The sequence below is a fragment of the Varroa jacobsoni genome, unplaced genomic scaffold, assembly GCF_002532875.2.
Source record: "Varroa jacobsoni isolate VJ856 unplaced genomic scaffold, vjacob_1.0 scaffold_748, whole genome shotgun sequence".
Lineage (NCBI taxonomy): Eukaryota > Metazoa > Arthropoda > Arachnida > Mesostigmata > Varroidae > Varroa > Varroa jacobsoni.
The window spans coordinates 109,927-125,933 of NW_019213650.1; the positions used below are offsets into that span (position 1 = coordinate 109,927).

At 36.5% G+C, this 16,007-nt stretch overlaps 1 protein-coding gene across 1 annotated transcript; it reads right to left on the bottom strand.

Annotated features, from left to right (window-relative positions):
* Nucleotides 1-5,056: 5,056 nt before the first annotated feature.
* On the bottom strand, nt 5,057-15,941 carry LOC111263227 (DNA repair protein RAD50; the record flags this gene model as incomplete). Its single annotated transcript, XM_022838144.2, is given in 21 exon segments — nt 5,057-5,807; nt 6,122-6,295; nt 7,211-7,390; nt 8,092-8,386; nt 8,701-8,915; nt 9,042-9,244; nt 9,355-9,496; nt 9,659-9,780; nt 10,045-10,295; nt 10,694-10,900; nt 11,156-11,352; nt 11,661-11,858; nt 12,082-12,232; nt 12,397-12,545; nt 12,722-12,823; nt 12,983-13,152; nt 13,248-13,515; nt 13,965-14,097; nt 14,437-14,581; nt 14,934-15,178; nt 15,760-15,941. Coding segments are annotated over 21 exon segments (3,876 nt in total), but the record flags the coding sequence as incomplete, so codon positions are not given.
* Between the last annotated feature and the right edge of the window lie 66 nt (nt 15,942-16,007).

The following is a 16,007-nucleotide window of genomic DNA, read 5'->3' on the forward strand; positions in this document are numbered from 1 at the left end:
ATCTCTGAAATGATATGCGAAAATAGGGACAAAACAGAAAGCAGAATAGGACATCGGGCCCTGAAAAGGCCGCCAGTCTGCTACAGTAGAAATAAAGCTAGGATATTATTCAAAGTGTTTGCCAGGAATTAAGTAAGTAAAGGCACCACAAAATGGTGTTATTAAAAATACAGCGGTGTCTCTATGATACAAATAAAAAAAAATAGCTACAAATGGGTGAGCTATTACGTATGTGCAAGAACTGAATGGTAAAGGTTCTCCCAAAGTTACAGTACTACACATCATTCAGTTCGTGAATGACCATTGTAGGATGTAATATGTAAATAAATTACATGTCGACATACAAAATCGGTTTAGTGCTTCATATTAACTTAACGTATGTCATGTATGAGATCAGGATGTATGACAGACTAAATCCGCATACTTTAATCAAACCCGATTCTAATTACAAATACACGATCTGTTATTACACTCAGCCAAACCGCTGCAACACGTATCCAGCCATATTAAATATTTCTTGAAGTATAAAATATTAGATAGTTCTTGAACATTAAAAGTTCGCTTGAACCATATCAGCGATCATGTGATTAAAAAAGATGTGGCATTTAAAAAATAGATGGCATTTACTTCATTGAGTGTCTTCTCGATCTCGTCCTATTCAGTGGACCTCTTTTTTATATTTGAAGCCTGTTTCCTTTCGCTACTGATGGCTTATTATTTTATTGAGAAGAAATTATCAGTTTTGGTAGTCACTGAAGACAAATATTCGTCTGCTACAGCCTTTCGTCAATGTTCGTGGATGCTATATATATAATGTGCCCGCCAAAATCAATAAAATGAAAAACGATTAAAAACAAATCTCAAGGCGCCTAGAAACTTATATTAATAACATATCATTAGACATGTATTATGTTTAAACTAAATGGAGCTGTCTCATGTTTTCAGTTAGACTTTCATAAAAGGCTAACCCGCGTAGCTGCAGCAGCTACTTTCTGGTCATAGCAGTAATTATGTGAAAAGCAGTTTTATAGTAGCCTTATTACCGAAATATCGCAGCAAGTAACCAAGTCAATCGATATTGCGCTAAACACACAATACGACTGTAATTAGCAGTACACATCCATATGTTTTTAGACTGTTGCCGAACACAAAATATTGACGCTGGATATTGCACGCCACTTCAGCAATGCGCTAAATACGGTTCTTTATTTAATGATTATATGCATTAAATATATGTGGATTCATCCACAATTATGTTATTAATCAGATTATATGAAAATAAATTTACGTGAAAAACTTCAGTATTTTAAATGCGAGGTCTTAACTTTTGCTTAAATTATTTGACAGTCTGGTTTCCTTTGGTTGAATTTCATCACACTTGAATTGCTGCAATTGTTTGGATTTGGAAGTAGGGAAAGCTTTTTAAGGGAGACCTTTGTAACTCGTTTTTGTGTACACTGGGGTTTATGCTTCCCATAGTTAGCTTTATTTTTTATTAAGCTTTAACCCAGTTGCTTTTATTCCGCCCATTAATGACGTAAATTTAAAAACTTTGGCAGCGTTTTCAAACCTAATGCATTTTATTACATGAGTTTACGGTGTCAACCTGAAATTACGGAGGTTTTTGTTTCCCTTCTCAAATCGGTTCTACTAAGCGAATTTCCTCTACTGATTCTGTTCTATGAAAAAGATTAGTGGATTTCTTCTGTTCGTCTTTCATTATCGCATCTTCTATTTTTTATTGTTTCCTGAATTTGTTATTTGTTTGAGTTGTGCCGCAGTTCTTTGATTTTTATTATAACTGATATTGATCTATTCAATTAATAAATTCTAAGCAATACCTTAATTTAGAACGGATGAGGTTAGGCTTTAATTAATCTTAATCAAATCAATTGGCCCCTTCTTCTTTTTCGTTATTTCTATTTCCAATTCTTTGCCTTGCAGAACTACCTAATATCGTATATGTTATATCGCTTGCGTATAGAAGAATCATAGCATCACATTTAACTCACTGAATGTTTATGGTAATCTACCGAACCTAACACGAGCTTTGAGAAGCGTCGCGCTTTCCAGAAGTTTCTGAAGTTGCTGTCTATATGCAATTAGAAAAGCACAACAAGCCCATTGCGAGATTTGACGTTGAGAGCTCTCGAAGCCTTTACAAATAATTATTTCATAAGAAGACTGACATTTATTCACTAATTTTATTTACGTCGTCACTATATATGTGGATATCGTCGCCTGTACTTACCAGTTACATATGAGCAGCTTGACCATGGCGTAGATTTTTTCCTTCAGCGCTTGAATAAGAACTCTGCTACGATCATAGGTACAAAATACCTGTATTTGCATTGGTATTAACCAGATTACACCAAATGATATCAGAGGGTAGGTTTGCAATCTGCGCCATGTTGTCACACTAGACATTGATCAGCAACATCGTAGAAAATCTCATCCACGCTAACAAGACTGCATTAACTAGCGTTTAGCCAAAAAAGAATCGGTATAAATAATTTATAATGGTTGCATATTAATTCATGACGGTCAATATATTAATAATCAGTGTTATCAGTTTATTTACCCGAACGTCTGAACTGTACAGTATGCTGTCTGGTTCTAGCTGACACACACTTAAGTACAACGTTTTTCATTAGGTTGTACCTTAGTAAACAATGCTAACAAGATACAACAACGAAACATGTTTAGGAACAACAAATGTTCAGGACGCGACATAACCTTACAAAGCAGTTCAACGCAATGTAAAAACGCAACCGCTTACTTTTTGCCCAAAGCAACTACAAACTCGAACTGACTGCGATAATATCTTATTAAAATTAGCTTCTCAATATTCAGAAAATTACGTAAATAGCATTTTTATTGAACATTTTTTACAGGAGTTCATGCAAAAAGCGTTTTTATCGCAAATGATTTTCATACAGGAGAGTCAGCTTTTAAAATTCACATGTTTTCACATTTCATAGAAGGACAAGGGGTAGTGTGTCCTCTGGAGCGCTTCCTGCTATCGTATATTGACCGCATGTACTTGCTGTCTTTTGAACGATCTGTATGGTACGTTAAACAACTAAACGAGACAACAAACACCAAAGGAACCTTCTATAAAATCTACGCTTGCAAATTCGATACGAGAGCAACATGGAGATTCATTGACTCAAATATAATGCACAAGTATTTAAAAATCAAACTCATACTTTCAAACTTCGAAAAGAAACTCGATCGTCACTTTTTGTCAACACAAAGTGTACTAATTGTGTATAAAAAAAAGCGAGTTCAGTTGCAATAGGGTTGCCATATATTTTGTCGGAAGTGTCAAAGTATTAGCTCATTTAAGCAGAGCGTATTTTGTTAAGTCCTCAATGTAAAGCTTCTTTGCTACAATGCAAACAACGAATAACCTATATAATTCGATGAAAAAGCAACGATAAATCGCTCTAAAAATTAGTACAGTCATTACAAATATATTTTATCCCGAGTAGAACAACCCTACGCACATCATGCTTGACACGTCGTCTGGTCACGATAACTTTATCGGAATAAAAGCTCCCCTTTCTTGAATCCAATACGTCTTGCGGTATATTATACAATTTCACTAAAGTATTATCAGCTCATTTCTTAACTTCTCAGTAGTTCGAGGACCAAACGCATCATTCACTTGGGTTAAAAAACCTTACAACTAGCGTTTTGTATAGTGATAATTTCTTTATCCTTGCATTAACAAAAGCACATATCCGTTAACAAATAACAGTGAAATCATTACCGTGGATACGATCTACCCACATTATACACGGCAAAAGGAGCAAAAGTAGGCGCACAAAAGTAAACACTCAAATATGCAATGAGGAAAATTCAAATGTTACAATTGTGAAAAGAGTAGGCCTATAATTTAAGCAGCATCTGCATAGATTACCAACCTACTTTCTTTCATACGTTCTTCCCATTTCACGTCATTCATACATCACAACCAATAGCAATGGCCAAGGGCCACGTAAACAAAGATGCGAGGAAGTAAATAAGACTTGAAACACGAGAATTCGGAATTACCCTTATCGCTGTAGCAACACAGAATGGAGATAACAAGCCAAAAAAGCGCCTCCTCAATAGTCTTTTGCACAAATTTTGTACTGCGAACTCCGTGATTACTTAATTTTTTGGCTCTAGGTAGCCAGAAACGAAGTTCTCTGCGCCATCGTTAAGCGTTACTGCAATGAAAATTTTCAAGATCTATATTCGGGGTGTAAATTACGGGATTTATTAAAAATACAATCGGGGAATGATCGTATATAGAAACTGAGCCCGTTGAAATGTACTATTACTTTATTCCGGAAAACCGTGATATCAATCATCTCACGTAACACCCGGAAACGTCTTGTTTGCAAAGCCGAGATGACTAGAAGTAAACAGCGCTTTAAAGTACTATCTGAAAAAAGGCGACATATGAGAAAATGTGGACGTCAATAATGACAACCAAAATGACTTAAAATATATTTATTCATACAATGAACATGCGTAGCACAAGAAAAAGGTATATATACGTATATGTTACATATGTGGCTTTTTTCATGCTTTGTTTTTATAACTATAACTGAATAAAAACAGATATTTCAATTAATTGTTTTGCATGCGCTAAAAACGTCATTCTTGGGAGTCACATATACTCACTCTAGTTATTATTCACAGTGATTCCAGCTTCAATTTGGGCCTGAACTACTAACTAGCCATTTTCAAAATACTTTTTCGTTTACCAACAATTGTTATTTGAGCCAGTTGTTGCTCGTCATGGCTGGTGTATTGTTTAGCTGTAGCAAGAATTGATTTTTTGGTTTTGCGTTAAAAGTAACGGATGAACAAATGCCAGTTCCGTCAAATAGCCCGCTAACATATGTCCTAATTTAGGTGCCATACCCTATATACTTAATCGTTTATTAGGAAGAGGGGTTTGGTTAGCTTAAAGATTTTCTAACCTGGTATAAGTACAAGCTGTTAGTAACCAGTGGTAGGAGTTTCAACTGCATCTACAAATTTACTAGACGAAATAAAATCGTGTATTTGTGGCATACATACAGATTTATTTGCATTTAATGTTTAATTCGTATAATTAATGAATGATTTAACAAAGTATCAAACAAAAATTACTTTATCGTCCAAAATTAAAAATCGATAGTTCGTGCGACAAGAACGATGGCTGTCGGTGCATTGTATCTAAAGCAATAATCCGTGCTAAGATAGCTTTTAGTTAAACTTCATGTTACATTAGTTTGTGCGTTCGCAATTTATAGAAATCGTACCTCATTCATATTTAATGATAAAAACACTTCAAAGCAACGCATCAATCAAAAAAGTTTGGCCAACCGTGATTTGAAATTTTATGGAATTACGCTTCTACTATTCCTAGAATTAATCCTTTGAGAAATAATTGATCGACCTAGCTAATAGGCGATAATCAACGTTACACATGCCATATACTAAGCCATTAGAATCAATCACCATGTCCAGTTGTAATTAATTATGTCTGCATATATAGGAGTGATAGATGCTGATCGATTATAATGGTTTGCCAGCCTGGTTGAGTCTATCAAGGTCCTATGGAATGGTTCGGAATGTTTATATTCCTCCCGATCAACTGTCTGTTGCTTGTTAAATGATTATTCCTCAAAGTCAAGATTCCGTTTACGAATTTCAGACAGGTTATCCTCGTTCTTTTCAACCTTGTAATAATGTCTCACTTCTCCAATATCATGTAGACACTTGGATAGTGCTATAACGAACGACTCATCGTGAGTAATAACTACCTGAAACGTTCATTTAACAAAAATAGCTTGCTATTATACAAAGCAGCGTTCTTGAAGGATATGTTTTGAGCATGTCATGTTGTCAGTGTTTAAATGAAGAAACTCGTCACTTCTTTGCAAATTAAAAATCTTAGTGAATAGTTGTGAAGATTACAGCTTGTATGGAGACAACTGGAAACAAATTTTTGTATTTACACCTAACGCAATTTCCAACTTTTTGTGTAGCAATTGTGTGTACCCATGCGGATAAGACCGACTAGAACTCAAAGGAAAAGATTTGAGTAAACTAAGCTCTCCCTCGATTCTGTACTCACCATCTGGAAGTTTTTTTCAGTTTTCCGTTTTCGAACAATCTCAGCCAGAGTTTCCGCAAGACTCATCATATTTTCATGGTCTAGATTTGTTGTAGGCTCATCTAGCGCCAGCATTGCACAGCCATCACAAAAAGCCTCTGCCAGAGCCAGTCGAACTATTAGACTCGCTAGAACCTAATTATGACATTATAAATTAAAAAATGTCAATATTTCGTGAGAATTAATCATATATAAATAGACAGGGTACTCCAAAACTATACATATGTTTAGCGGGTCATAACTTTCTGATTATTCTTCATTTTTAGGAAGTTATCACCTGTAAATAATGAGCGGACCAATATTTACTTTTGAATTAAAAATTATTTGCTTACATTGCTTTAAAATACTATTCGAAGTAAAAAATGTAGTGGATGTTAAATAACGATACTGCAGGAGCCTTAGGCAGGTCCACCTACGTGACTTATATTCACTCAAATAAAATATGATATCTAAAAGGATGCAACTTTTCAATTCAAGAATGTTCACAAAAACGTTTCGATTAAGACCAAGAACATTAAACAGCTTTACCATTCAAGAAACAGTATTAGAGAGTTATAGCGAAACACCTATTCAAAAATCGATATGACAATCAAGTCGTGAGCTTGGCATCAGCAAAATAGCCGTCAATCGCAGTTCAAGATGTTGTGATGGAAGATATACATTCCAAATTTTATCTCAAACAGGATATGCAAACTACCATCGCGATACTTGCATATATCTTAATAAGAATCTTTGAAACAGGTGGGTCAGACGAAAAGGTTCCATAGGATATACTGCCCGTTCTCTAGACTCGAAGGCAATGGATTTTCTTTTAGGAATTAAGGGATACTTTAGGAATTAAGAACTAAGTCAGAAAATCGATGACACTAAATGATTTAAAAGCCATAATTGAGCAAGAATGTGCTATAATGAAATATTTGCTTGTGAATTAATAATAATTTCAAACATCTGCAGTATATATGCAAGATATAAATATTAAAACTGTATATACATTTTTTGAAACATTTCGTACACGATTATCACTATTCTTAACGAAAGTTTAATACGAACCCTTTGTCCAGCAGAACATCTTGATCGCATGTCTTGTTCAATACCACCTTGACGCTTCATAACGACTCGATATTGATAGTTTCTCTTTGTAGTCGATTTCGACGTACTACCAGTGTCTTCGTTAAACTTTATTTCGATGTTTTCAATGTCATTGCCCTTATAGACATTGATCCAAAGGTCCTATAAAACAAAGATCCACGACAAACGAAACGAAGTTTCCATTAGCCGTACTTATCCCACTTAACTGGTAAGTTTGTTAAAGAAATGCAAATTAGGTAAAAAAAAAATAATAAATATAGATACAAAACTTACTGAGGGAGTCAAACCTATTCCATGAATTAACAAAAAAATTATGGCATAATATGGCTTAAATAAATATTTCCCGAACTAATTAAAAAGTAATGCCGAAGGTAATATTATAATTGAGGCTGCTAAGTTGATAGTGAAACGATTTATTCATGCATCCATCGACCACATTTTCCAGGTGGTAATTGAGACGGTACTTAGCCTGTTAGGATAAACCAGTCTTGCATGAATCGTGTGTTTAAATATGTTAGTGGATGCTTATAGATCTAAGCATCCACTGAGATATTTTTTCACAAGAAAGTGGAAATAGAATGAAACAAAGCCGGAGGGATTTATGTGGAGAATGCATGCCTACGAAATCGAAAGAGCGTACGTCACAGCTCCCATAATTGTTTCTAAAGAGACTTTTGAGCTGAAGGTCGTGAATCACTCCAGGCAAATGTATATATCATACAAGTCGCTTCTGGTGAAGATCTGAATTTCTTCTTTGATCAGATTTGTCAGTTAAACAAAAACGGTATAGCAATTATGCATGCCAGCTGTGGGTAGCTATAGTGGGTATATTTCCAACGCACATGAATAATTTTATTTATTAGTGACATCTTTTCCTGGTGAAAGGCGAGAATAGCCTTGTTGAGGGCGGCATATCCAATATCAATATCCCTCAAAAGTTGCTTCTCGACGAGATTCTCAGCAAGCCACTCTTTAAATTCTTTCTCGGCGGTTCCGCCAATACGTTGCGCTCTCGCCTCTTCCTCAGCCAGAGTCTGCTCTAGATTGCGAACATCCGAGGCCTTCGTTAGTTCCTGGCCTTTGAGTTCTTCATGCTGAGCTTTGATCCGCTCCAGTTTCTTCAATATACTTTCCTCGCTGGGAAATACAAGTACAACGATATTAGTGATAATCGAACCATCTTTTAATCAGAATTGCAGAAAAACGCGTGTTTCGCATGGCTTATATACCTAATTAGCGTTCGTATTACGATAGTAAAGCAGTATATTCCAAATTGTCAATCTGGTGTGCACCAAATAGGTTTTATATATTTCATCAGCGTTGTTCTAATCAGCAAATATAGAGGCTTATATTCCGTTAAATGAATAGCGCTGCTCCCTAAGAGATCACTAAGTTCTGCTGATGGCGCTGTACTATAGAACAAGAAGAAGTACATATTTTCTCGTATTTACCCAAGGTTATGATCTTCCAGTAGCTGTTTATGTTCAGTGACTTCCTTCTTAAGCACTTGAAGTTCAGCCTTCTTGTCAATTACGGCAATGTTATCGCTGAGTTCTCGCCGCCGGCTACTTTCCCTGCTAACCTCAACTTCCAGTTGTCTGGTGAGCTCTTCTTTCTCTTCATACTCGTTACGTGCTTCTTTTACAACTGACTTTTGTTTGACAACCTAAAGAATAACCAAAGGAATTCTATTCCACCCTTTCACAAAACAATCGATATGATTACCTGTTGTAGCGTAGGTAAGCTAGTAATCGTGTTGTTATGGGATATAAAATACAGTGTACTGACTTACTTCTTCTTTAGCAGCATTCATTTTATCCTTTTTACCGCTTTGCTCGTACTCTTCGAGACTCCTAAGTGCTTTACTCAGATCTTCTCGCTCCTGTTTCACTCGCAGAAGTTTTGAGCTCAGATCTTCGATCTGCCGTTCTTGTTGGCGCAATAGCTTCGAACACGAAGATTCCAATTCGTCCAGCGACTTTATCACCTTGCTTACTATAAAAAGAAACAAGCACGTTCCCTTTCTTTTTCGTTATTTCCTACAGTGCAAATAGATCATTATCTTCTCTCTATGACTGAAAAAATAAAAAATCAATTTCACTTACACTTAGCTTCAATTTCAGGCAAATCCTTATCCAATTGGACATTTTCCTTTTCAAGCTTCTCCAGTGCCTGCTTAATCTGCGTTTCTTGTCCGGCTTTATTAATTAGCTTTAACCGTGAATTTTTCGTTTCACTCAGTTTCACCTATGAAGTGCCAGTTAGAGTACCAGGCCTTTATTAGTATTCACATTCATGCATGATCAAAGCGCTGTAAGAATGTTATGGGCGATTAATTCTAACTTACTCGACGTCCTTACTCCCCGTTATTTTTATGTTATTACAAACAAAGACTAAATTATGTCATACCTGTAAATTATTCAGCTCTTGCATCTGATCCTGTTTTGATTTCCATTCTTTTTCAAGCTTTTTCCTATTCTCCTTTGCTTCATTGATGTCAACCATAACATCGTCCACATCACGACAATCCTCTGAAATGGTTTTCCAATGTTCAAATGCATTTCAAAAGTTAAGTTTTAAGCTCCAACTGACATGTTAAGCAAACCATGAACTAAAACATTTTTCCTTTAATTTAAGCAGATACTGTTTTGTACTTATATTCTGAGAATCATGGCAATGAGGTGAATAAAACATATTAGCTGAAATCGATTTAACCAAAACAGAAGTTTTCATAGGTTCAAAATACTAGTTCGTTGCACCAACATAGAGATCCGCACGGATTTGTAGTAAAGTACCTTCGAGCTCAACTTGCTCCTTCTTGAGTTCTGACCGTAAGCCATCCAGTTCTCGCACACCACTGTCATACATGTCACAGGACCCTATTTGGCTGTTGAGGGCTGCAGACATTTCGCTTTTCATTTCTAGCTGCTTCTGCAATTCTTCAATCTGTGTCGTGAGATCTCGTAACTGATCCCGTAGGCTTCTGACATGTTTTTCGAGAGCTGGAATTTGATCGTCTTCTAGTTTTACTTTTTCTTGATCATCCCTAGGGATAAAATAATACAATTTTTTATTAACCTGTTTAGATTGGCTTTAGTATTTGGTTTGTTTAAACCCCAAAACAGTAAAGCTATTCAAATTTCCATTTAGATTAGTTGGAGACTGAGTAATTTTAGGCTCTCTTGATATGATCTTTAGCTTTGAACTAAAGCAAGTATCATTCTTGCATTATCTTTCTTTACAACAATAAAAACTACCTGTTTTATGGCTGGACATAGCCTCTGGCAATATTGCTCATTGCGAACTATTGATACTGAAAGCGCTTGCAAAAAAGTAGTTAATCTCATATCGTTACATTGCAGCCACAGATAATACGGTGACCTTAAACCTAAAAATCATAATAGGGCACAAGAATGGCAACCATACAGATGCTGTCGATCGTACCGCTTAAGCAGATTGAGTGTTCCCAGCTTATCGCTAAGGTCGGTCACTTCCTTTTTTGAGCCTTCCCTAAGCTTTGGTAACTCACTCATCAACCTTTCTAGCTTACTGTCAAGATTCTTAACTTCGGAGTCCACCATTGAGCGTTCACAAAGGGGACAGCACTGCTCGCTATGGGTACGTCGTTGTTCTGCCATTTTTTTCTTATACCTGAAATATATATTCGGAATTTATTAACCAAAATCTACCAATTTGTATGGAAAACATTATAAGGAGAAACCACAGTAGCCAATAAAAGCGAGAGCCAATGAAGTATTTAAGGCGCTTTTAGTCGGGTTGTAAACGTAAAATTTTGAATTTTTATACGGTGAGAACAATCGCGTGCTTTTAAAGTAGCTAATATTTAATAAATTAGCCTAAAGTGAGAACGGCAGTTTATATTTGTTTTTATTTCTTTCAACTGACCGTGTATAGATGTGCTGTGTTCCGATAAAGATGCTATCCTGGTTGCGCATTTCGTTAAGTTGCTCTTCTGTCTCGATAATGGTTTCATCGAGCGTACGCTCTAAGCCTACTTCATCGTCAATTTTGTCTCGCAGTTCTTTTAGTCGATGTTGCAACTTAGTCAACTCCTTCTCGCCCATGTCAAGCTCGGTTTGACACTGCATACCGCCATAGTAAGTTACACAAAAGCGAAAAAAGTCAGCAAATACTTTTTATGTTTGCACGTTTATGTACTCGAACTTCTTAGCACGAATTTGTCTTTGCTGGTGCATCGCGTGTACCAAAAATATCAGCTCAACGAGTAAACTTTGCCATTTGTAGAACCTTTACGCAAAACGATAAAAACGAAACGTAAACATTAAAAATAGAGAAAAAAAAAACTAGAATTTGCGATAACAATGCCGTATATTTCGAAATGACGCTACTATCATGCAACAGTTATGATAACTAAATATTAAACCTTTACCTTTGTCATTTCTCGTGTTTTTGCCTCCAGAGTTTTTCGTAATTGAGTAACCTCATCGTCAAGAGTTGATCGAGCTCCCTTTACTACGCGAGCCCATTCGTTAGAGGGAAATTGCAACTCCATTGCAGCAAACGGTTCTTTTAATTCACGTATCATCCGTAGCTTCAGGGTGTTGATAGCTTTCGCTTTCTTGCTGATCTAAAAATTTAACTGTAGCTTCAGCAGTTGACCTTAGCTTACTGATTTGTTTCCTATTTGCATTGTAAGAACAAACTAAATAATGTTATTTTCAAATATCCGAGGTATAATTTATTAAATCTACATATCAAATTATTCTAAAATAACTGTCTATGGGAGAAACTACGCTAATATATTCTCGAAATGCGTTTTGACACCATTTGATCCCGAAAAACTTGCATACTTGATTTTCAAGTGTCTTGATCTTGTTTCGTGCGGCGCTGTTTTTCGTTGCGCTGTTGAGCTCTTCGTTGAACTGGGACTCTTTGCAGGCAATATCTTCAATTTCCTGAGTCAGTTTTTCAAGGGCAGACTCACTTGTTACTTTCTTCAATCTGCGCACGATGAAAGAAACACTAATATTACATGAAAAATGCCAGCGGACTACTTGTTTCATTTTTGTCATCGAATCCTGTTCTTTCATACGCTAACCCCAACGGGATAGAAAATGCCCATATTCATTAAGCACGAAAAGCATTCAAACCAGATAAAATCATACTTTTCAACGGATTCTTTCATGTTCCTAATGTCTTCATCAAACTGGTCCATCTTAACTCCAATGGAGGCTACCTCCTTTAACTCCTGATTCTTAAGAGCCATTTCCATCATTAGCTCATCTTGTTTGTTGCGTAAGGAATCTAGCCGGGTCTATAAGTAAAAGATACAAACACAGTTGCAATACGATGATTACTATGTTTTATCGTTAAACAAGGGGTCGCAGGAGCGCAAGAAACGAAGCTTATATGTTAAATGGGCAAGACTGCCGAGTCTCAAGTTAATTCATATTCATTCACTCTTATTAATCAAATTGCTCTATTACATACCTTGTAGGATGCTTTCTGTTCAGTTTCATCCCGGATTTTCGCCTGCAGTGATTCTATTTCCTTAGAAAAGTGTTTCTTCTTTGCAGCCAAATCGCCTTCCGCCTGCCACAACAAAACATGTACATACAGGCATCTGTATATATATTTCCAATTGTACAGTTTAAAAACAAAACCCTAAGCCGCGTACGTTTCGCCATACTGCTCTTTCCAAACGCCGCGTTTTTTGATCAGCCCAGGTTGAAAGCAGTGAAATTCACAAACCGTTTTGATGGCTTCGTCAAGTCTGTTGACATGTCCGTCAATTCTATGTTCGGCGTAATCGTCAGATTTGATATCGACCTTAGCATCAAGCGCTCGGTTGAGCGACCGTAGGGATGCTAACATTTTTTGAATCGCTTGCTCATGCTGCCGGTATTCTCCTTCCAGACGAACTGCAAATCCATACAAAACCCACACTCCTGTCAGCAACAGTCGAACCTCTTAGTAAATCAGCCGTATTGAGACAATAATAAAGATAGATACAAACCGAGTGAGGACTCTTTTTCACGAAGTTCCGACCATTTTTTTTCGTTGGCATCCTTCATTTTACGAAGTTCAAGTTTACTTTGCTCGACTTGTTGTTTGCGATCAGCCATTCGTTGATCAAAGTTTTTAAGCTCTTCCTCAAGCTCTTCTCTTGACAAGTCCATCACTTCTTGGACGCCCTCCTGCAGCTCATCCAGTCTGTTTTTGCATGACTTGTACTCTTCAACTCGTCGCACATATTCCTGCTCAAGGGCTGCGAACTCATGATACTGCGTCCAGTTACCAATGACGAGTAGTACAGCATAGTCAAAATCATCACAGGAATAAAACAGATAATAAAATGTTCGAAAAGTAATTATCACTGATTGGTTACTCCATAGGCTCCCTCTCATATTTAAAGACTCACATTTGTTTAATTAAACACATGTTAACATTAAAATGCCTCACCGTCCTAGACTGTCATTAGCGGCTTATACTCGTAACTATTTCATATTGTAGCGATTTCGTCTAGCAGTTTTTAAAATGAGCTAAGAGTAAAATGCTAATATAGAGACCTATTGACTAGGAAGGAGTCCCTTAGCGACGCGACCAACAAAGGTCAACTATAGCAACACGACAAGCAAAATTAAACTGCACGGTAAGTTGCAGGAAATATTTAGATTTAATAGTAATTTGAATTGTGGTTATCGACAAAGCTTTGGTACTAATAAATTCTAACCTCCCGATCAATTTTAGCTCGTTCCTTGCTGACTTCTTGCTCTTGTCGTCGCGTTGCGTCCAATTCAGCTTTCCGTTGATCCAGTCTGCTTTTCTTCGAAGTAATGGCCTGAAGATCATTTTTGTAGTTTGTTCTGAAGTGACCAAAAATGCTCTTGTTTAAAGACAAGACACCAACATTAACGTTCCATGTTCATTATTTAATGTTTTGCTATCTATACTATTGAATTTAATAGTTACGAAGAATTGCTATTAACAAAATAACATAGTTTGAGGCAAAAGTCTTTTGGCAATTCACAAAAAAGTCACTTCACAGATAAATGTTATATAGTTTATGTATACAACACACACATATACTGTGAAAACAAGAACTCTCAAACTGTCAAAAAGCCTTTTGCCCTACGCTCCATATATTCGTACATGGGCAGTTATATATATTAGCATTTCCTTAGTTAGAGTTCTTTTCTACTCACAACTTCTCCGTTATAGGCCTCCTTAAAGCCTCGAGTTCGTTCACTTTAGCTTTAACTTCCTTCTTTTCTTTGTTCAATACCTCTAGCACTTCGACGTATTTTGTCGCTGAAAATATCGCGTCAAATCGTTCCTTAAGTGCCTTGCCTGAGAAAATAAACAACAGAAATGTACGCTTTATTTAATGAAACAGTAAGGCTCATCTTACAGAAATTTTTTGACAGTTACAGACAGCGAACTAATCTATTTATCTGAAAATTCGAATGAATTAAAAAAGCGCTAAGGTGAGTTTTCACTTATTTTATATATTGGAATATAAACTATTCAGATTCAATGACAATTTAACAGAGCTTTTTAATTTGAAGTCAAGTTTGACCTTGTGTTTCACTTGACACCATGTTCCAGCTGTACAAGAATACGAGTCTGTAAGTTAATTAGCTGTAATAATCATTGATATGATGCATTAATTTCTTATTTAGCATCATTTGGAAAGACATACCTTCTCCTAGAGGCCAGTCCGATTCGGAATGATGACAGAAAATAACATTCTGCAAAACAGCTTTCGGCACACCAAGAGATTGAGACATGAAAGAGTTTACGTCGCAACATTTCGATCCCATACTTTGATTGTTTTCAAGGTTATTGATCGTCGTGTCCGTTGTGCTAAATTTAAACGTTTTGTCTTTTCGCGTTAACGCGAAAATCTTGGACACGTCGAATGACCGATCCTTTGCGTCTGTCAGTCTAGAATCAATTAAAGGAATAAAGACGATTCAGTTTTATTTGCCACATTTAGGGTTTTCCATGAGAGATTCTTTATGTGCTAGGCTCTTAGTTGGAATGCGGTTGTTATGCCTGTCATTTTCCCTATCAATAACGTACATTAACCAATCGTTTCCACCCAAAATGCGGAACCTATACAGCAAAAGTGTATCAACATAGAAAAGCGAAAAATAAACGCTACCATGCTTACTGTTATATATATATATATATATATATATATAACAACGGCTTTTGTCGTTATATTCTGTGATTCTTTTTTCACCCGCTTTAATAATATCTTTTATCAATTCTTTATCGCGTTTCTTGATCCATTGTAAGATTCGGTCTATAGAAGCGGAGTGCAGCACAACTATGAGAAAGCTATATATACTATTTGTAGACACCGGACACTTGTTAAGTGCGAACTCATTAAATGCGACACCATCTGCGAAAATATGACCCGGAACGGTGTATTTTTGAGAACCTGCTGTAATGCTCATTGTTATGTTACAAATGCAAAACTTAGGTGTTCTAGCAAAATGAAATTTTAGAAAAGTGTATACCTCATCTCGATTTTCGCGTGAGTGGTCGCCTTGCCCGATAGAGAGGGGTCATGAATGAAGCACTGGCCCTGACCTGGTGGCATATCGCTCGTGGTCATCATCCGAAGGCACTCAATTATGGTAGACTTTCCTGCTCCATTGTGACCAAGAATAAGCGTCAGAGGCGGAGTAAACGTAATCCGCTACAACATGCAAAATTTATGTTAATATCAAGTATATGTGCAGAGCAATTTGCTTAGAAAATGAGG